Here is a 22,119-nt window from a genome sequence, read left to right on the forward strand (position 1 = left end):
TCAGGCCAAGCACCGGGGGTAGCCCGGGCTCCCCCAGTGCCTCAGGGAGCATCCATTCACACAGGCCTCACCGGCGTGAGAGGGCGTGAGAGGGCGCGGGCAGTGCGTGCACCTGTGAAGACAGCCTCCTCTGCCACGGAGATGGTCTCGGTGCTGCTTGGAAAGGGACCCCCCAAGCAAAAGAACCCTGGTTGTCCCCAGATGCCTAAAATCCTTTTGGAAAGAAGCCTTTCACCTGTAATCAGACCAGGATGAAACCCCTCTGGGAAGGAATACGTGCTGTTTTGGAAGAAGCCCGGAATAGGTGACAGGACCTGGCTGCTTCTGGCTTGTCTTACTGTCCTGGCCAGGAAGCCTTTTAACTCTTCGGGTTCACAGCCTCACAGTGCAGTCCAGACAGGACTTTCTGCTAAGGCCTCTCACCCTGAGGAAAGGCCCCAGTCCTGTCGGAGAGCCCCCCTGGGATGGCCTCAGGCCCCCCTCTTCTTCCTGGCTCTTCCTCTCAGACCAGGCCTGGGCTCTGCTCAGTAAGGCGTGAAGGAGGCCCCCCCAGGGAAGCCAGAGGAGCGGGGGCCTTTAAATTATGGAGCAGCTTTCCTAGCCCCTCTCGGAAAGGCCCAGCGCCCTAGCTAAATAATTCACCACCTCAGGAAGACCCAGTGGTTTCTGACACAGCTGAAGTAGGTCAGGCATCAGCTTGGCCCTGGGGGTGGGGGAGGTGGTGGTGTGGCGGGGGGTTGGGGGGGCCTCGGAGCAGCTCCCCACCAGCACTGCGAGAAGCTTCAGATTGGGAAGCAATGCCTTGCTGGTCCGGCTACGCCCGGGAGGTGAGGGGTACCCAGGGAGGTGAGGGGTACGGGCAGGAAGCACCAACCCAGCCTCCCAACCAGACCTCCCTCTGGGGTCTATGAAACTCCCACCTGCCACCCTGCCAGGCTCCTCCTCCCTCACACCCGGGGGTGTGTTCTCTCTTCACACGCAGATACCATCTGGGGATGCCTGTGCCACCCCCTAGCCTTTAACAGCGGACACGTTCTTCAGAACACGTCAGATCCACATCACCCAGTGCAGGGCTGGGATTCCGAAAACGTGAGGCAGGGAGGACAGAGGGATGCCAAGGTCAGCCACAGCTGCTCCCCTTTTGCTCGAACAAGACTAGAATGAAATCCTGCAGCGGGGGCCTCGGGGCCTTTGGGGCCCTCCCTTTCTAAACACAGCTTCAAGCCAAGCTGTGAAGGTATGGGGTGGGGGGCAGGGGACGTAGATGGAAAAGACCAACAGCAAAGCCCTAGGGACAGTGCTCCAACCCTCCAGGAGGTGGAAAGGATTCCAAGCCACCACTTCACAGAGGAAGAAACTGAGGCCCCAAATCACAAAATAGTTGGGCTCGCTGCGGGCGTCCTGATTGGGTGCAGGGCAGTCCAGGGTCTCGGCTCCACAGTTTCCCCGACCTTCATACCCGTGTACTCTGGCTTCCAGCTAAACCTCCCCTCAGGAATCGGCCAGCACCGAGAGTTCCCAGGGAGCTTACAAGGGTGCAGGAGCACAGATAACCCTTTCTGGACCGGACTCCTGGGTTCTCCTTCCCTCCTGCACAGCCTCATAAGACCTACACCAAGGACGCTTCCTGGAGGAGCCCACCCTTCCCAACCACAGTCTTTTGCTGCTGGAGGGTCTGAAAAGGCCACAGGCCAGGAAGGGTCAGTCCAAGTAGAGCACCGCACCCAGAGGAAATAAAGGTCCCATTTGGGTGCTACCCTGAGTGCAGGGAGCCTCCATCCAGATCTTCAGAACTCAGATGAGGAAGAAGCGAATCAATCAAAACGAGGGTGGGCTGGCAGGTGTGTGCAAGGAAGGCCCTTTCCCTCCAGGACTTCAGTTACTCCGGGAAGGAAGAAGAGCCAAAGCGAGCCCTAGGGCCTGGGCCCACTTCGCCTCCCTCTCCCAGCTTGAAAACAGCTACCCCTCAGTTGTGCCCTCCCGGCGGCCACCTACATCCCCTGGAAGCAAAGGTCAGAGAGCAGTTCCTTTGGATGACTTTTTATTTTGCATTTCATATATTATCCAGCTTCACATTCTCACAGGATCTGCAATTACAACAGCCACCTCGTCTCCCAAGTCTGAAAACGTCAAGACAGCCACAGCTGCGGCCAAAGGCAAAGCACTGATGTGCTCACGAAACAACAACAAAAAAATTGCACAATTTTTTTTTCCTTCATTTTTCTGAAACGAACACCTGACACAAAGGCTCATTGCTGGAGAATGGAAAACCTTTTCTTCTTCATGCCTCAAACTAAACATTAAACTTATCTGACAAGGCGAACAAGGTCTCTTTAATAATTAATTGCACACACACACGAAAAATCCTTTATGATGCATAAATATTTTGTTACACAGGGTACAAAAATACTTTCACTTTTTGGTTGGTTTCGAAGTTCGGAAAGAATGAGGAGCACGGGCAGGGGTGGGGTGCGCTGTGGAGAGGTAAGCAAACCAGGCAGAGACAGGATTTTCTTAGCGGTCGGTGGCCCCTCTAGGAGGAGGTGGAAGCGGGGAACCCGGATTTGAAATGAAAAAGAAAACACTACCTCTGTCAGGTGGTCGTTGCTGTTGGGCCTGGAAGCGCGTGGGGGTGGCGGGGGGCCCGGGCTGTGGGACGGAGCGAGCTCCCCGGCTCGGTCCTCACGGAAGCAGGGGGACGTGTAGGGGGTGGGAGTGTGGAGAGAGGGACAGGGAATGATGAACCGGTTGGTGGCCAGGACCTGTTGCTATGGTGACACAATGTGAGAACAAACTGTACACTCACATATACACAAGTTTAAGTGTCTTAATTCATGCCAGAAAACATGCAAAATTAAATGCCTCGTTTCTCTGAGGTGGAGCTAGGGAAGCAAGTCTGGACCGAGGTGGGGCCCCGCGCGGCCCCGGGGAGACCTGGGCTGGGGCTGGGCATCCCAGCGGGAAGGCCCCCTTCCTCCGGGGAGGCCTCGGCCAGGGACTTCGGGGAGGGACAGGGCCCAGGAAGAGGAGGAAGCAGACAGGAAGCAGTCCACTGAGTCAGGCTTAAAATTCACAGTCTTTGGAGGGCAGCGGCGGCTCAGAGCGGCTTCCTCCCCAGCGGGGCAGGGCCTCCGAGCTGCGGGGACAGGACCTGGAAGGAGGCGAGAGAGGCGGCTATGAGCGGGGCGCGGGGCGGCCGGAGGCTGCAGGACGGACGGCAGGGGTGAGGGGGACAAGGGGGAGGAAAACCGGCCACAGAGCCTAGCGCGAGCTCGGGGGGACACGTGGCCCAGTGAGCTGCTCGGGCGCAGGGAGGCGCCGCGGGCCTGCGGGAAGCCGGGCCCGGGCCCCCTTCCTCCTGGGCCTCTGGGCCACACTTACTGAAGAACTAACAGAACTGCCGGTATTTCCATCCTTGCTGGGTGGTGTCAGAGGAAGGGTACCAGCGCACCTGCAAGAGAAGCCAACGTCAGGAGCTAGCTGTGCAGTCCCTTCTCCTGACCGGGGAGCCTTCGGGGTCCCTGCTGGCCTCCTGGTTCTGTCCTGACTGGCTGATGCCGGGCCAGGTACTCACCTCGAGGCATCATCAATTTCTTCATCCTGAAAATGGGAGCGCGCCACCTGACCTGCCTCCTTCCTGGGACTGAGGTTCCAATGAGAGAACGATCACGAAGGTGTTGACACTGCCCTAAGGCGATGTGTGTGTGCACCGGGTTGTGCCACATGGAGCGGGTGGTGGGAGTGCGGGGTGGGGTGGGGGTAGGGGCACTGGTGCCAGCAATCTGCCCTCCCCTCTTAGCAGGGGGAGTGTAGCACTCCTGCCATTGGGAGAACGAACCTAATATATTTTTGCTCAGCTTCCCAGTGCCCTCATCCACATATGGGACAGAGGTGACAAGGTCACAGGCGTCTGTGAAGATTAGGTGAGACAATATACGAACACCTTAGAAACCAAAGCTGCGGATCCCTGGGTGGCGCAGCGGTTTAGCGCCTGCCTTTGGCCCAGGGCGTGATCCTGGAGACCCGGGATCGAATCCCACGTCAGGCTCCTGGTGCATGGAGCCTGCTTCTCCCTCTGCCTGTGTCTCTGCCTCTCTCTCTCTCTGTGTGTGACTATCATAAATAAATAAAAATTAGAAAAAAAAAAAAAAAAAAAGAAACCAAAGCTGCCCTGGTCTCCAAGGGGTACGACTCTCAGTCGTCAGTCCCGCCCTCGTACGATTCTCCAAGGAAGCCAGGGCTGAGACCAGCAGATGCTTCCATCCCTTCCCAATCCTCCATTATCAGCCTCCCAAGTCTAGAGATTTGTAACCCACCAGCTGAGCCCTCCAGGGGGGCCTGGCAGCTACTTCGACCCCCAGAAGTAGCTGAAGTTACGGAGCAGTAACCCCAGAGCAGGATTCCCAGAGACGGGGCAGGAAACAATGTGCCCTCCCCTCCTAGGCACACCCTCCCCATGGGCCAGTCGTCTGGGCGGTGAGCTATGCTGGGTGCCAAGGTTGCAGGGAGGCCACCTGCCCCAGTTACAGAGAGCATGCCTGCCCCGGCCTGACCCATGGCTGCCTGGGAGTGGTGGGGGCACAGGGCATTACAAGACAGCTCAGGGGCAAGGGGCAGAGTGCACAGAAAACAAGTAGCATGTGGACACACAGACAACTCAACTCCCCTGACGCTGTAGTAGTGGACTCAGTTACCCACTTGGCTGCCTGGAATCCCTGCCTCTGTAACAGAGACGATATGGAGCGATGCCAGGTCATCTAGGGGCTGATGGAAGCTTCCTGAGAACTTCTGTGTCTCCTTCAAATTTTGGGTGTTTTGTACACCCCAAGACTCTGGTCACCACATGCTCAGCAGCAAGTCAGAGGCTGGCTGCCCTACATGCCATACAGCAGGTGCAGGTCCTAGGGCACCTGTCCAATACCAGAATCTTCCCTGGGCTACAAGGACGTGGCACTGCTCTCACCAGGACACAGGTGACACCCGGCTGCCAGAACCACCTTGATTAAGTGTCATACCGCACAGAAAATGCTGAGCTGTCCAGCCTCTGGGGCTGCTACCTTCTCTTCTGTCTCTACAACATCTGGAAGCAGTTCCCTCCCCTTCTGGCTGATGAGTGGGAGGGAGTGGGAGGACACCTCTCCTCCCCTTGGCTGAGCTGTGGGATGCGAGCTCAGCTGGAAGGGTGGCTGGACACTGAGCTTAAAAGAGGGACAACAAGGAAACCAGCATGGGGGCTACCAGCCAAGCCTGTGGCCCAGTCCAGCTCGGGAACCGCCCCCACATCCTGGGGGGCTCTGAAAACTGCCCCTCCCCCAGCCTCTGGCTGGTGTCACCCTGCAGCAAGAGGTCTGGACAGGCTGAGTGTCTTGCAGGGCTGGAAAAGGGGTGAATGTCAGTTAGGTGGGAAGGGCTCGGAGGCCTCTGACTCTCTCACAACTGGGGAAGCCGAGGCTTCCAGCAGCTGTGTAAGGGCTCACTCGGCAAGCCTGCCTCATGGGGTTCCCCGCTCTCCCCACTCATTGCTGCAGCTGGCCTCCAAAGCAGCAGCTGTCCCCTTAGCCCGAGATGAACCACCATGTCCTTGGGGAGGAAGCAGAAGAAAGCCCCCACTTCTTTTGGGACAGATGTGCCAATTTGGGACAGATGTGCCACCCAAGTGGACAGAACATACTTGAGGGGCTGCCTTTCCACTTCCTCAGACACCTGATAGAGGCTGGCAGTCGGGGCCTCTAAAGAAGCACCGTCCCTTCCTGCCCCAGCTCAGAACTAGAGACCCAAGACCCAGGGACCAGGGCCAACACATCAGGGAGTGAGTGATCAGCCTGTTCTCAGGGCCTCCAGTTGTTAATGGGGATTCTGGGGGTCCTGAGAAGCCACCCCACAGGGGTAGGCTCCCCCACAGGTGTAGGCCCCCCCACAGGGGCAGGCCTATGGGCTTCTAGAATGGCCAGGCTCCAAGAGGGCCAGCATCATAACAAAGAAGGAAGGGAGCAGGGCACATGAACTCAGTCCTCTCAGACCTTGGGACTGACTGAGAAGATACCCAGGGGCAGAGAAAGGAGTAAATCCAAGAAGAAATAGGAATAGCCTAGAAATACAGCAGCTTCACTCAACAGAAAGTCAACTAAAGGAACACTGAGGTTGGCGTGTCTACACTTTGACCCTGTAATAGTTCTAGGAATTTATGATAAGGAAACCCAGCAGGACAGGTGCACAGGGCGCACAAGGGCGCCCAATGCAGCATGGCCTACCAGCGGCAGAGAAGTGTGTTAACAACCTAATTTACTATCAACAGGGAGCTGGACACATTTATACAATAGTGGGTTTGCGAGGCATCCAGAATGTAGGTCTACATTGACTGATGGGAAACAAGTCCTAATATTTAAGTTTTAAAAAGAGTAAATGTCTAACTTTCATAAAAGATCCACATCTATGGATCGTATTATACCTGTGCACCCAACCACCTAGCACGCCTAAGGATTCAAAGCAGCAATTTTCAGGGGAGCAGGATCATAAGCAAAGGGAAAAGAGAACCCTACCATGCCCATTATACAGATCAGAAAATAGAGGCAAAAGAATTCACGTGACATTAAGGTCACCAATAAGAGGTGAGCCAGGGTAAGAGGGGAAAAAGCCACTGTCAATGATCCCCACGGATCCAGGCAGAAGTGGGAAATGAAGTCCGGTCTGAGAGGACCCTGGGATGCAAGGGGACACAGAATCCCTGCCTCAAGGCATGTGCCAGGCCCCAGCAGGCCCCTGCCACCCATACCTCTTGCATGCCTCACCCTTATCTTAAAGGGGAACATTCTATGAAGAGAACCAGAAGGTGGAAAAGATGGTCTCATGCCAAGACAGAGTGGGCCTGAGCCATCTCCAAGCCCCGTCCTGCAGGCCGGGCCCGGTGGCCACATCCGGATGCTGAGGCTGAGCTAGTGGCAGAGGGCATGCAGTCAGGGTGTGCATGTTGGGGAAGAGAAAGGAAGGACTGCTTTTCATCCCCTTTTGCTACTACCTTCTCTCCAAGTCACCTTCTTGCCCACAAGCACAGAAAGTCAGTTCTGTTGTTCCTCTGGGTTCAGAATAATGCCCTCGGGATCAATAGGTTCTACTTTCTTTATTTAGGGTTTTCAGCCTCCACTTCTGGACAGCACTGCCAGGGCCCAATGAGGAAGATCTTGGAAGGTAAAAACACACTACTACTGCCACTACTGGGAAAATATTCTCATGCTTTGGCTCAGACGATGTTCTTTGCTGTTGCGGAGACGGATGTCCAGAGGTGTCGAGTGGCAGGGACAGAAAACTAGTTCCTACCTGGTCTGGTCTCTTGCCATTAGCCTGCCTCCTGGAAAATGCTGTTATCCTTTGGGGTGGCCTGTATCCCCTTCCCAGGGAGGCCAGAGATAGGCTCTGAGACACAATGAGGCCTCCAGCCTCAGAGAAGACCCAGTGGGCACCAGACAGTAATGGACATTAGATGACAACTATGACAATCCGCACTTCTCCAGACTCCCTCTATGCTAATATGCAAAACACAAACACCTATCAAGTAGGTATGATTATCATCATTCAAAAAAAATGGAGACACGGAGCGGTTAGATAACTTGCCCAAGGTCACACAGGTGTCGAAAGAGGCAGGATTTGGACTGAGACAGCTGGACAGGCATCAGCCTCTGGGCGTGGACAGGGTGGGCGGAAGCTAGAAAGAGAGCCAACCAGAGGGCACGGAGCCCTGCGGTCTGGGGTTGAAGGACAGGTCGTCGTGTGCCACTGCCAGCCACCCAGGGAGCCACCTCTCCTTATTAACTTGCCGGACTGTCTCTGGCTCCCAACCTCTGCCTCCCCGTTGTCACGGCTGAGCGTCTCAGCAGATGCAGGAGAACCTCTCCACCGGATCGGGTCTTGCCCCCTTGTTTTACAGCTGAGGACAGGTAGCTAACGAGTGGCAATGCTGGGATCAGAGGCAAGGAGCCCAGCAAGACCGCCGCAGTCGGAGTCCCTGCTTGGCCAGGAGCACTCCCGCCAGCCTTCCACACTCCGCGAGGTCAGAGGACAAGGACTGTCTTCCGGGCTCCCCACAGAACCTGGTTTGTGGTAAATACCCAAACATTTCCCTGCAGGGAAGGATCTTTACCACCTTCCTATCCCCTGGATCGGTTTTCCAGCTGTTTGTGGTGCACAGCTGGGGAGCAGCGCCAAGTTTAACCTCACTTCTAACCTCAGCACGATCTCAAGTGGCCGTGGCCAAGGAGAATCCTGCCGCTGAAGGAAAACAGCTTGCTGGGGTAGGAGCCGGGTGGACCCAGACAGACATGCGCTCCACCCCCCCTCGGGCAGGGCGCCCAACTTCTCCCACCTCGGCTTCTGGTTCCGGTGAACTTCTCCTGTCCTGCTCCTCCTCCTGCCCTACTGCCCTGGCTGGGCAACCTCCGTCAACCGCACAGCTTGCCTGGCTATGTCGCTCTTCCCAAGGCTCAGCTCTTGCTCGGTCTACTGATCACAGGCCAGAGAGGCTCGCCATCGCCGCTCAGCCCCGCTGTGCTGCCTGGTGGCACCAGGTCCACACCGCCGGCAGCGTAACCCATGACCGCGGCTCGCCAGCCTCTCGGGCACCTGGCACGGCCCTCGGAGAGCACAAAGCCCTGTGGTGCCTGGGCCCTCCCGGCCCAGCACCCCCCTCCCCAACTCTCCCCTAGAACCGATGGTTCCCTCTTTCCCGCCCCAGCACAGGTTCACCACAGAGGGCGTCCAGGCTCCACGAAAACAAGAGCAAACACTCACTGAGCGCTCAGGACCTTCCAGGTGCCGTGTTGTTAACATGTGGTTCTCACAACAACCCTAAGGCAGATAATACTGTTCTCATTCTTCCAGACAGTAAAAAAGTCAAGACACTGAAATCTTTGAGAGCTTTCTGAAGTTTATAAAGACCAGAGAGGCAGAGGCAGGTGGCCTGGCTCCAGAGGCCACACTCAGGTTGGCTTTGGAACAGTGGCTCTGTCACCATGGGCAGTACGCAGCATGGTGCGCACCCGCGGGTGTTCAGGGGGTGGTAGAACCACACTGGGTCTCTCTCGGCACTCATGTTCTGCCGCGGATCCTTGATGTGGCCTAACGGCTAATCCTCTCCCTCCCCTCTATCTGATCCCAAACCCTAAAGATAAGGTCATGGAAGAGAACAGTCCTGCTGCAGCTCTGGAGGCATGAGCGGCCCAGAGGCCACCTAGGAACAAAGTCTGGCCAGCTTAGAGCCTCCTCCCCCAGAGGGGCTTACCTGAGCGTGGAGGGCAGCGGCAGCAGCGGCAGTGGCAGCTGGGTAGGTAAATGCAGCAGGTGAGATGGCGGGGGTCAGCTCTGTGGTATACAGTGGGTAGGGGGCCCAGGCCTCTGGGGACGCAGGGATCAGAGCAGCCCCCATGAGGTCATCTGCAATGGGAGACAACAGCCCCACTCTCAGAGCACAGGTCTCCCCTTCCACTACTCCATTCCAAACAGAGAAGGGGATCTATCACTGTGGTTGAAGCATAAGCTCCCCGCTGAGGCCAGACTTCCCCCAAGGACCCCAAGACCAGAGAAACAAGCCCAGCTAACCTGACCCAGAATGCTGAGCATCCTGTCTGCTTCAAGAAGCCCTCAGATGGGCCTTTGCCCACCTCAACCAAGAGAACTCAGGAAAGGCTTCAGGGGAGTTGGATGATATATATGGATAGCTCAGGGGCTCAGTCTGCAGTCCAGCAAAGGCTAGGGGGCAGGAAGGAACCCCAGAGACAGGTGGCTGTGGACAGAAGCAGCCTCCTGGCAAGGACGGACTCCCTCAACAAGAATCTCGATGTCTTCCCTCTGTATACAGCTCTGCTCGGGTCCCCAGCTCGGGCCAAGTAAAAGGACAGCAGACAACAGCTCTGAGCGCCACTCACAGGGGTCCCGTGCGATGAAGTGTGCTCCTAGGGCGGGGTGAGCGTTGGTGGGATTAGGTGTAGCCATCAGCTTGTTCTTGGCCATCTTGGTGTTGGCTTTGGCAAACTCTAGCCTCAGGGTCTGTGGGTTCTCAGGATCAAAGCGAATACCCTATAAGAGAAGGGAAGCAAAGGAAGAAACTGTGGCACCCGGACTGTGCAATGGGCACAGAGGGGCCCCAGGAAAGATCTTGCCTAGCAGTGTCTGGGTGGCTCAGTCGTTTGTGCGTCTGACTCCTGATTTTGGATCAGGTTGTGATCCCGGGGTCCCGGGACCAAGCCCTGCGGTGGGAGAGGAGTCCTTTTGTCTCCCTTTCCCTCTGGCATCTCCCCCTGCTTGTGCTCTCTCTCAAATAAACAAATAAATCTTAAAAAGAAAGAAAAGAAATGATCCTGCCTAAAAGACGCACCCATGCAAGGGACAAGACAGAAGACACATTGCTTAGACCTTGTGAGCAGTGGCATTTGACATAGATAGTGCAGCCAGGGACTTTGCCCCAGAGTGGCTGGGAAATAAGGCACATCTGTAGGCCCTTTTTTGGGGCGTGGAGTGGGGGAAGGTTTACAGGAGGTAGAACAGGAATACTAGTTGCCTAGAGGTCTGTGGGTCAGAGAAAGCCTTGTTTGTCTACTCACGTTCAACGCATTCTTGGCTGCTTCTGCTCCTGCTCGGCTGTCAAAGATCACAAAACCAACGGGCTAGTAGGAAAAAGAGAGAACACCCTTGCATCTCTCCCTCAAAATTAAAACAAAATAAAACAAAAACAACTTCTTGCTTATATTCTCCTTGTGTTTAGCTGTTACAGTAGAAGCTTCTCGCACACCCAAAGTCTCCCACCCAGGTTTCACACTGTGTGAAAGGGTGCACTGACAGAGCTTTATCCCACCACATTAAACATCACCCTTTCCATAAATCTTTTTTTTTTTTTTCTTTAATGCATGCAGGTAATTAAGAGTAAGTTCCAGTGTTTTCCCTAGCAAGAAAGAGGATAGCAATGTATCAAGCACATGAGAAGGCTCCAGGTTCAATCAAGGGGCAACAGGTTGAAAACTTCTCCAACTTCATTCTGGCACATTCACTCCAGACCCCAAACGGCCCCCCAAAGGGCCATCAGAAACCAGAGCACAGCCACCATGTCTGTGCTCTTCAGCCCTGGTGCCAGGCTGTGGCTTCTCAAAAGCCAGAGGTGGAGGGACCAGGAGCTGACTTAGGAAAGGACAGGGGACCTGTGGAGGCTGCTCTCACATCAGCCCAGAACAGAAACGGGATGAAAGGGAGCAGGTCTCAGCTGCCAAACGCCTCAGGATGAGGAAAAGGCCAGCAGGCTCGGGTCCAAGTTCAGTAGTTGGTCTGGGCTGGGGTGGGGGGGGGGGAACACTTTGGAGAGAAATTACCTGTCTCGATGTGAGCTTGATCAGGGACCCTTCATAGCCCTGCAGAAAGAGGTGGTCATCACCAGGAAGGTCAGAAGCCCTTTGCTGTGCTAATCCCAGCCACTTGTGACGTCAGCCCCCCTCCTCCAACGCCCGGTCTGCATCATTCTCACACTCTTCCCCCAACCCACATGGCCACCACCCTGATCTCTACCACTGTTGAGCGCCCTCTGGCCCTGTGTTCCTTATCACATGGTCTAGCACACGGGGTGGGCATCATGCGGCAGCATTCATCATTTCATGCGTAAATTCCCGCTTGCTCCGCTGACTTGTAATCTGGAAGGACAGACCCTAGCTTGTAAAGTTTTCTCAAAACTTAAACTGAAAAGTGTACACTGAATCTCAAAGATTCCTTATATGGCAAAGTCTACTGACAGTCTCTCTCGTTTCCACTTCACAGATGAGGAAAGAGAGGCTCAGAAAGGGCTAAGCAACTGGTGGGAAGCCACACGGGAATTAGCAGAACCAGGAGAGAACCAGAGAGCCAGGGCTGCGATCACAGTTTCTGATACACTGTCCTCTGCCTTCCTGCTGCCCTTTCCAGGTCAGAGTCGTTCCTGATGCTTCTCCTCCATCCTAGGCTCTGCCCATGGGTGGCTGGGTCCAGACTCACCTTGAACGGCCGGAAGAGCAGGTACAGTTCTCTGGGTTTAATGTCCACAGGGAGGCCACTGACGAATAGTGTTCGGACCTGGGGACAGAGACCACAGCAGGCAGGGATAATGGCTCCTCCTTCAGGAAGGAACAGGAATCCTTCCAGAGGTGAGGGAAGAATTTTGAATATCCTGGGCTTCCTTTGGAGGCCGAGGCAAATGAACACTTGGCAAGTTTTTTTTGTTTTTGTTTTTGTTTTTTAAGATTTCATTTATTTATTCATGAGAGACACAGAGAGAGAGAGAGGCAGAGACACAGGCAGAGGGAGAAGCAGGCTCCACGCGGGGAGGCCGAGGCAGGACTCGATCCTGGGACTCCAGAATCACACCGAGCGGAAGGCAGCGCTCAACCCCTGAGCCACCCGGGCGCCCCCACCTGGCAGTTTAAGCATTTCACTTTTCAAAGCCCGTAAAGTGCTGTACGCTTCCCTGAGACTTCAAGAAACCTATGGTGTCTTATCCCCAAAATTATGTAAGTCAAAATGTATATATTTTTCCAAATTACCAATGGACCCCTGGTTGAGAGGCTCTCGGCCTGGTCTAGAGAACGGATCACAAGAAGTCTTAGGCCACACTACACCCTAGAGGGATTTCCACAGATGGCCTAGCACGTTCACATCCGTCTCCGAGTGCTTCCTACACGGATGGAGGCTCTTCAATGGCAGGGAATGTGTTGTGCTCCCGCCCCTGTGCCCAGTCCTTAGCATGGTGCTGTACTAAATGTTTACTGAATAAGGGACCTGGCTAAGGAGTCAGAGATGGAACAAAAATGCTGGGTTTTGAAGAAGGAGTAGGATCTCACCAGCTTCAAGTGAGGCAGATGGTGCTCTAAGTTATGAGCCTTGCCCTCAACATGGCTACAAGCTGGTGGTAAAGCCAGATCTAGATGCCAGGTGTCCGTCCTGTAACTCTGACCAAACCCTACCTCCCGAACAGCAAGTGAGTTCCCTAAGAGGACCAGCAGACACTCTAGGTCACCACTGCTAGCTACATGTTGCTGGCACCAGATGCTAAGGTAGCAAGGCCAGATGAGCCAATAATTATAATTGGAAGAGAGGATCTTCCATCGTTCAGGTCCATTAAAAAATACGTATTAAAATTGTGGCTGAAAAAAAAAAATTGTGGCTGAGTCATGAAAAACCCAAATGAATAGAGCTTCCCTATACACTGACTCCTGCTCTCAAGTAGCGTCTCATATCACCAAGCCAAGCACAGGTCTTCTCAACGCATCCCTGCCGGGTTATGAAAAAGCTCACATGCCTCAGCCACTCCCATCCCCCCGTGTGGCCACTCCTGAGAACATTTGGATGCCCTCCAGTGGCCACATCCCCTACTCCAGAGGCACCAAAGAATGTCCTTCATGCTCCAGTGATGGCCTGATGGACCCAGGCAATAGCCCTTTCAATGGCTTGAATCAGGAACCTGAGCAGCCAGGCAGTTACACCCAAGGCAGGTAGACAGACAGACATAGACACATAGACACCCCCCCCCCCCCCCAATAAATACACAGACCTCAACAACAGAGTCAGGAATGGCAAAGCAGACCAGAGTCACAGTCCCACCCACACAAGAATGACTCCCAGCCCGTGGCTGATAAGTAAGGACAAGCTTCTTCTCTCACATAGGGTTTTGCCAAGAAGCATCCCAGGCAAAAACCCTTGCCATTCGGGATGCATCTACCCCCTCTGGTCATGCATTTCCCTTGCCACACACACCTTTACTTCCTGGGATGAAGGTTCTGCACATTTCACATCGCTGTGTACACAGGTCTTGCGCATGGCCCTATTTCTAGAAGAAGCTAGAAAGACCTGGACAGCCCAAGCTCCAGGTAAACCCAGCTCCAGGACTCCAGAGAACAATGGTCCTCTACACCCCTCTGCTCTCTGATTAAAGGGCCTTTAATTTACATGTAAAACCTCAAACGGAGTGACATGCTCAGGTCACCCAGCTTGTTCTTAAAAGGCAGCAGACCCAGGACTCAAGACCTAGGTCTTCGGACTGCACATCTGGGCTGCTTTTGGGTGCCAGCACTTGGGCACCCAGCCCATCCCCCAAAGATGGGCTGAAAGAGGGCAAGCCCAGCCAGAACTGTGCTGGGCGGACCTGGATTGGTACTACTCCCTCCTCTTCGGGATGTGGTTTTGGTCAAAGACACGGAACCAGAGCTGCCCCACAGAAAGCTCTGCCTCAGTTCTCCCCAGGGGCCACCCATTTCACCCAGGCTAATTTTAAACCCTTCCTCAAATGGCTCCTTGCTGGCCAGACCTCCCCTGGGGCCCCCTTAAATAGCAAGTTCTCAGCACAAAATTTCCTGCTTGGGCTGGGGGTGGGGCTGAGGGTGAGGACAGGGGAGCTTTCCCTCATTCCCAGCTCGGATCCTTGTTTCCAGCCTCCCCTCCGGGCCAGATGACCCCTTTCCTGTTTCCATCTTTTAGGTTTTAAGTGTCCAAAATGCTACAAGACCGCTACCGTCTTCCATCTGGCCACCTCTCAGGAAACAAGCTGAGGTCGGGCAGTTACGGATTAGGTGGTGGGTCCCCACATGCCAGGTCACAGGAAGCCCAACCTGAATACTCTCCTTGGTTCTTACTTGATCTCCCCGGTAGATGATGTGCCCTCTGCCTATCCTCTTGTACAGATGGGGAAGCTGAGGCCCAGAAAGGGCTCATGCAGCTTAGCTCACAAAGGAGCCAAGCTGGGTAAGACCCAGGCACCCTGACTTAACCATCTACACCACCAGCAATCCATTTGCTGTGGGGACAGAGGCAGTGGCACCTTGGTGGCCTCGTTAGCCTCAGGAGTGGGCAAAGAGCTGCCATATGTCCATTCAGTAGGCAGTCCCCTCCCCGGGCACTTGTTTAGATGACAGAGTGATGGGGGCAGAATGAGAAACAGGCAAACCAGAGGTGGAAGGAAGTGTAAGCTCGGCAGGCTGGTCAGCTACATGTGGAGAGGACAAGAGGCTGCAGAGCCCACCCCACCTCCCTCCCTCCTGCTTCCGAAGGCCCCGGCCCCAACTACTCCAGGTCCCAGACAAGCACCCACACCAGCCTGTAACGAGGCCCTGGGTTGGGCTGCCCCTCAGCGTACCTCTTCCTCACTCCCTGAAGGGCACTCCTCTTTTGGGTCCCTCACTCCCTTTCCTTTCTCTGAAGTCTTATGGGGCCAGGACCCTCTGCCTTCTGTCATTCCCACAGTCCAAACTTACCCCCTCCATCTGGAATCGATAAAACCCCAGATAGGAGCCAAGTCTCCAAACTTTTCCATCCCCCAATGTGCCTAGAGTCAGGCCTCAGCATTTGAACTACGCACACCCCTCACCCATCTCTATGCACCCCAGTCCGTCCAAATGAGAAACTCCCAGCCAGAGACAGATGTGGCCCAGCAGGGCACGGTGACACCAGACATGGGGAAGGCTCTCGTTGGCTACACTGCAGTCTGCATCCCAGCTTTTTGCTTGGCTTGGGGAAGCTGTCTCATCTCTCCAGATCTCACTCCCTTCATCTGTACAACCCTGATCTCCAGGATACCTCCAGGTAGATCTCCATCTACCTCCAGGATAAAGAGCTCACTTTACCCTATGACCAGCACGTAGGAGAGGCTCAACAAAATGCTGGTTCAGGGACGTCTGGGTGGCTCAGTGGTTGAGTGTTTGCCTTTGGCCCAGGGCCTGATCCTGGAGACCCAGGATCAAGTCCCACATCGGGCTCCCTGCATGGAGCCTGCTTTTCCCTCTTCCTGTGTCTCTGCCTCTCTGTCATGAATAAATAAAATCTCAAAAAAAAAAAAATGCTAGTTCACTTAGGGTTCCTGTAATCACAGCACTGACCTGGACAAAAACCTCCCCTCTATCAGGTACCATGAGCTATTTATTTATGAAGTTGCCTAGTGAGTCAGAATTGGATCCAAGTCTGTCTAGAGCTGGGAATGCAGGTGAGTCAACCAGGTAGTCACTGAATTCTTTACTGTTCCTCGTCCCTAGGGAGGGAATGGCCAACGTGGAAGGCACCATGGAGACTCGCTTGTTGGGCACCCTCTTTCTTCAGATGAGGGAAATGAGGCTCAGAATAGAGGGGAGACAGAGCAAGCTGACAGTGCAGTCAGGATCCTTTAGGGGACAGCAGGGACAGAGACATACAGCTACCTCCCCAAGGCCTCGCCAACTAGTCCTGTGTCCCAGGCTGGCCCTGGAAGCCACTCCTTCCATGCCACGACTGACGCCAGCCTCATGGCAATAGGGTGCAACGTTTAGGAAAGAGGCTGGGTACAGGCAAGGATTTGGGCACCGACTGTAGATTGATGCCAAGCTAGAAAGACTAGCCACAGAACCCATGTCCTGCCCTATTATACATGTTTAGTACAGGAATTCAATGCAAAAATGTTTTAAAGTATTTGAAGAGGAATCCCCGAGTGGCTCAGCAGTTTAGTGTCTGTCTTTGGCCCAGGGAGTGATTCTGGAGTCCTGGGATCAAGTTCCATGTCAGGCTCCCTGCATGGAGCCTGCTTCTCCCTCTGCCTCTCTCTCTCTGTGTCTCTCATGAATAAATAAATAAAACCTTTTTAAAAATTTTTAAAAAATAAAGTATTTGAAGAATGGGGCACCTGGGTGGCTCAGTCGGCTGGGTGTCTGCCATTGGTTCAGGTCATGATCTCGGGGTCCTGGGATTGAGGATTTCCACACTGGCAATCCCCGCTCAGCGGAGAGCCTGCTTCTCCCTCTCCTCCCCACTTATGCTCTCTGTTGCTATCTGTCTCTCTCTCAAATAAATAAAATCTTAAAAAAAAGTATTTGGAGAAAACATAAGGGGTGGTTCATACAATCCCAGGCTACTGGAAGGCACTAAACTCGTTACTTGGGCCCTCTCCTTCCATACACTCCACCATCTCTCCAGAAGTATCCAGGCAACCCAAGGGATTATGTCCCCTGTCCTGAAATGTCAAAGGCAACCACAGTCCTTTTAAAGTGGTCTTTAGGGCAGCCCCAGTGGCACAGCGGTTTAGCGCTGCCTGCAGCCTAGGGCATGATCCTGGAGACCCTGGATCGAGTCCCATGTCAGGCTCCCTGCATGGTGCCTGCTTCTCCCTCTGCCTGTGTCTCTGCCCCTCTCTCTCTCTCTCTCTCTCTTTCTGTGTGTGTCTCTATGAATAAATAAATAAATAATCTTTTAAAAAATAAAAAAAATAAAGTGGTCTTTATAGCAAGTACAATGGATGGTGCTGGACCACAGCTATATCCTCAACACAGTTGGAAGGTTAAGTTTGGAACAGGGTAGGGAGAGTATTAGGGGAAAAGTGGAGAATCTTTAGAAGTCAGTGAAAGAAGAAACATGTTGAGAAACAGCTCTTCTGGTGGAACCTGCTAGAAGTACCAGATTCAACACGGACATGGAACTTGGCCAGAGGAGTGTGCCCATAAAGACACTGCAGACATGGCTACGCGGCCTTCTTGATGGTCAGGAGCAGACTTGGCCTTGCTGGAGGTCCCAGCCAGCCCCAGGCCTGCCTAGAGGAACCAGACAGCATTCAGCACAACTGCGCCCCCCAATCAGCAGGCTCTGTGGGCCCCGGGGCTACTGCTCCCTTAAGCAAGTCCCTGCTGCCTGTCCTTCCCCTGAGCTGTTGGCAGATAGGGTGGGGGAGGTCCAGTCTCGTGTAAGTCCACTCTGCAGGCTATCACTGGTGGTCAGACTTCCTGGGGTTGTCTAGCTCCCCGCTCCAGCTCGTGCTGGGCCTACAGTGCTGGGGCCAGGGAGAGTGGGGTGCTCCTCACCTCCTCCACAGGAGGCCAGAGCTCACTCCCAGTGCTCCAGGGGAGGGGCAGCATCTGAGTGGCCTCCCCCACTTCCAGCATTGTTCTTGAGGCTCCTGTGGAGGGAATGCCCCCCAGAAGGAGCCTCTCAACCCACTTTCTAACCCCAGCACGTCAGGCTCCCTGGACTCCCCGGCTATTTCCTTCAGGTCTCAAACTGGAGGTGTCTTTCTCTCTCTCTCTCTCTCTCTCTTCGGCCCTCTGTAGCACTAAGAATACCTTCTAAAGAGAAGTAGGAAGAAGGGACTCTGACAATCTCATTCATATCTGTGTGCCTGATGTTCTTCCTTCAGACAAATTGACATTTGTTTCTAGATGTTCAGGAAAAATGAAATCAAACAAAAGGCTTCAGGAGCAAGATGATAGTGAGACATGAGGCACGACCCTTATAGCACAAGTTCTGGCTTCTGTGGGAAAGGCTTCTAGACAAGACCCACCCTCTTTCCAGCAGTCCAAGTGGACATCTCTTGTGGTCCTGGACATGCCCACAGGCAGACCTGCCATCCAGGGCTCCCAACAGTGGACAGTGGCTGCTCAGAGGTCTCCCTCCTCCCCAGCAGGGCACACAGGGCACCCAGCTCACATGGAGGCTGTACAGGAGCTAAAGGAAGGGGGCTGTCAGGGACAGGGAACACCATCTGGGTCTTCTATACGAGGAAAACAGCCAATCAAAGCTTCCATGAGGCACAGGACTGGGCCAGCAGTCGACCAAGGGCCCTCCTCCAATAAAGAGGACCCCACACTCAGGCTGGGGCCTGGCCGCTCTGCCTTCACCAGATGGGTGCCTTCCTTCGCAAAGAGGGACAGGCCTGATGCTCAGGGCCCGGTAGCTTCACCTCGCCCCAACCTTTTTGACACAAGACTCCCTTCATTAAGCATTAAACATTCAACTGTGTGGTTTAAGGGCCACAGCAGAGTATTGTGGCTGAGAGGACAGGCTCCATAAGTTCCAGCTTTTATTATGAGACAGAAAGGGTCAACGCTGCTCTCAGAAACAGTGGAATGCTCATGGATATTAAACGCTCTCATCTTTTGACTCTGAAGGACAGCCACAGCCTTCTTCAAAACCCCAGCCTCGGGCAGCCCGAGTGGCCCAGCGGTTTAGCGTCGCCTTCAGCCCGGGGCCTGATCCTGGAGACCCGGGATCGAGTCTCACCTTCAGCCCGGGGCCTGATCCTGGAGACCCAGGATCGAGTCTCACGTCGGGCTCCCTGCATGGATCCTGCTTCTCCCTCTGCCTGTGTCTCTGCCTCTCTCTCTCTGTGTCTATCATGAATAAATAAATAAAATCTTTAAAAAAAAATTCTCCAAAACACCTAACAGAATTAATAAAAAAACAAAACAAAAAAACTCAGCCTCGGAATCTCCAAGATAGCACCCTCTCTGGACTTGAGGGACCACCTGCCCGGAGGACAGGCCTTTCTCCACAAAGGATGCTGAAGCAGGAAACATCAGGGCCACCAGGAACACTGTGCCCTAGGAGACAGACCCCTGCCTTCCAGGCAAATATCTGCCTCAGGGGAATGGGGCATGAGGAGGACACACCCGGGGACACTGGGCTGTGGGCAATAGACACCTCCTGCCAAAGAGATAAAAATGACATTTGAAAATGGATTCTTTGCAGCAATCCTGTAGCAACTCTGGAAGCTTGAATTCAATCTGGAAAGGAGGAACTATTTCAACTGTACATTGCATCCAACTGCCCAAGTGATGGGCTCGCTCTGAATCCCCACCTACTCGCAGCTTAGAGAGAGCTCCAGTGTCATCTGGATGGAAACCACCATTTCTGGATGGAAACCACCATTCAGGGAAGGGAGACGGGGGAAGAGTCCAGAAAGGGAAAGACCAGCCTCTCACAAGCCCCTCCCACATCCTTCCAGAACTCCCAGCCCACTGAAGCAACTGAAAGGCAGAATATTTGAGCTGGAAGAAACTTTCAATGAGGAAACCAAGGCCCAGGGGTCCAGCGAGTTGCTCCCCCTAACTAAGCATTGACTAAGCATGTCAAGAAGCAGACCCAGGGTCCCCAGGTGCTCATGGGTCAATGCTCCTTTGCAGACCTTGATCTCAACACACCAACTTCCTCAGACCCCAGTCAGGTGGGCACACCTTAGCCTCTGAGCTGAGAGGACAGAAGCAGCCCCCAGCCCCTCGCAGAAAGCTGACTTGGGGTGGGGGTGGGTCCTACTGGATGATCCCATGCTTAGTCCTTAACAGAATTAATCACAGGCAAGTCAAAGGAAGATGGACAGACTGCTAACTCCCAGCAGCTAAGTGGGGATGGCCCTGTGCCCGGCAGACTTGCAGGCAGGAGTGGCAACAGGGTCACACACCTGCCTCAGACAGGGCCCCAGAAGCCCCAAGTCCACACGGAAGCCCAGGCCACCCCATCTACCATTCCCACCCCCACTAGCTGGACCCCGGGAGTTTATGAAGCACAGCTGCGTTACATACGGCTTATGGCTTTCCTGAAACAAAGATACGAAAGGTCCCTTTTCCTTTTTTTATTTTTATTTTTTAAGATTTTTATTTATTTGAGGGAGGGGGCAGCAAGAACAAGTAGTGGGACAGAGATGGACAAGCAGACTTTGCACTGAGCATGGAGCCCAATCTCTGGACCCTGAGACCACAACCTGAGCTGAAATCAAGAGTCGGATGCGTAGCGGTCTGAGCCACTCAGGTTCCCCCTAAAAGTCCTTTCTAAGCTTATACCGGCCATCATCACCCCCACCTCTGCTCTGGCTTCTCCAAGGGGAAGAAACTCCATTGAGAATCATGACATTGGATTCAGGCTAAGCCTCCTGCTCAGCAAGCATTGCTGATCGGATGCAGAAACAAAAGAAAAAGAGCCTCAAACCAACTGCCAGGGAGCCTGGGTAGAAATCCCAGCCTGGCCACCAGCCAGGCAGGTGGCTTTGTGGCCTTCCTCTGCTGCCTCGACTATAAAGAGGAAGGATGCACTGGCCTCAGGGTCCTTCACACTCCACCTTGTAAGAGACCAAGGAAGCAGGAAAGGTGACTGAGTCTTAGAATAAGGCTTGGGCACTGTCCTCCATCTGCTCAGAGTTTAAGCACTCCCCTTCTGCCCGTAAAAAGGCAAAGAAAGTGGTGAAAAAGGGGATAGAGAATGAGAGGGTGACAGAGCAGGAAGTCAGCAGCCAGGCCCTGGGGGTCTGGAAGGGGTCTCTGCTGGGGCAATGGTGGGGTTGCCAAAAAGAAGCCTCAGGGCAGTCTCCCACACAGAACTCCCACCCAGAGGTCTCAGCGGCCAGGGCTTTTTCTTCTGTGCATGGATGTAGAGGGCGGGGTGGGGGATGGTTTCTTCCTGGGTCCCAGGCCTAGGCTTGGCACTAGCAGGTCGCTCTTACCCCTCCCGGGGGAAAGAAGTCCCTCTGAGTGGGGCCACTTGACGAGAGGTGGATGGAATGTGGTGACACGGCCCGCAGACGCAGGACTTATAAGGGCTGAACAAGGCCACAGGGAAAAAGAGCAAGCAGATACAGCCAGACAGTGGATGTGAACGGAGACACACACTCCCAGAAACCCAGGGCTTCCCATGCGCCCTCGGAGGAGCTCGGGGCTGCTCAGCTCCTAGGCTAGGACACTGCCCAGCTTCCCCCCACCCAGGACACCTCCGATGCCATTACTCTGACCTGGTGTGAAGCACCAGGCTTAGGATATGTTGTACATCGTTTTGCCTGCCCCTGCTAATTACAGGTCCAAATCACAGGGTTTGGCTCTCGGGCTCTTCTCTGGGCAGCACTTTGTGGCTTCTTGGTCTTTCCTACCTACCATCATGTCATGGGGCATCATGGGCATGTCAGGCTGACAGTCCCTTGATGTAACAGGCAGGGCAGTACTGGCCCATTTTACAGATGAAGAACCAGCTCAGGGATCAGGTGTTTGGCCAGCTAGTGGCAGAGCTGGCAGTAAAATCCAAATTGTCTGGGAAGTTGAGGCATTTCCCCTACAGCCTGCAATGTGTCCTAGAATCCAGACTGTGGATGTATAGGGGTCAGGGGAACCAAGCTGGGATGGTAAGAAGTTCCCTAAAGGGTGGGATAGGGCTGGATATGAATTGAGTTTTAAATAATGAGGCTCCAGACCTCATACTCCAAGCTACTTCTAGCCCCAGGAACAGAAGACACAATTTCTTGGGGACATACCCAGTCAAAAAGCCTGTTGTGAGCACAGCCTACACTTCATTTATAGGGAACCAGACCAAACTGCATGAACTGCACCATGCAGACTCAGTGCTATGGCTGGGTGA

The 22,119-nt window shown here is 54.1% G+C and overlaps 1 protein-coding gene and 1 long non-coding RNA gene across 4 annotated transcripts in view; one reads left to right on the plus strand and one right to left on the minus strand.

Annotated features, from left to right (window-relative positions):
- On the plus strand, positions 1-2,323 carry LOC119866916. 2 transcript variants are annotated; one of them, XR_005381777.1, is made up of 2 exons: positions 1-684; positions 983-2,323. It is a non-coding gene; the product is annotated as an uncharacterized LOC119866916 (long non-coding RNA). The 2 variants fall into 2 exon arrangements; XR_005381779.1 differs by having other exon boundaries at positions 1-680.
- The window catches only part of RBPMS2 (RNA binding protein, mRNA processing factor 2), a 26,677-nt gene continuing 6,582 nt past the window's right edge, over positions 2,025-22,119 (minus strand). Inside the window, exons 2-8 of one of the 2 annotated variants that reach the window (XM_038580707.1) lie at positions 12,001-12,078; positions 11,349-11,387; positions 10,590-10,652; positions 9,915-10,065; positions 9,272-9,423; positions 3,382-3,451; positions 2,025-3,151 (exon numbers count right to left, since the gene is read on the minus strand). In XM_038580707.1, the coding sequence (XP_038436635.1) occupies positions 3,389-3,451; positions 9,272-9,423; positions 9,915-10,065; positions 10,590-10,652; positions 11,349-11,387; positions 12,001-12,078 (546 nt within the window). In that variant the 3' untranslated portion in view covers positions 2,025-3,151; positions 3,382-3,388. The remainder of the gene's footprint in view (positions 3,152-3,381; positions 3,452-9,271; positions 9,424-9,914; positions 10,066-10,589; positions 10,653-11,348; positions 11,388-12,000; positions 12,079-22,119) is intronic. The other variant, XM_038580708.1, reaches the window with a different exon arrangement.

This window comes from Canis lupus, chromosome 30 (genome assembly GCF_011100685.1).
Source record: "Canis lupus familiaris isolate Mischka breed German Shepherd chromosome 30, alternate assembly UU_Cfam_GSD_1.0, whole genome shotgun sequence".
NCBI classification, from domain to species: domain Eukaryota; kingdom Metazoa; phylum Chordata; class Mammalia; order Carnivora; family Canidae; genus Canis; species Canis lupus.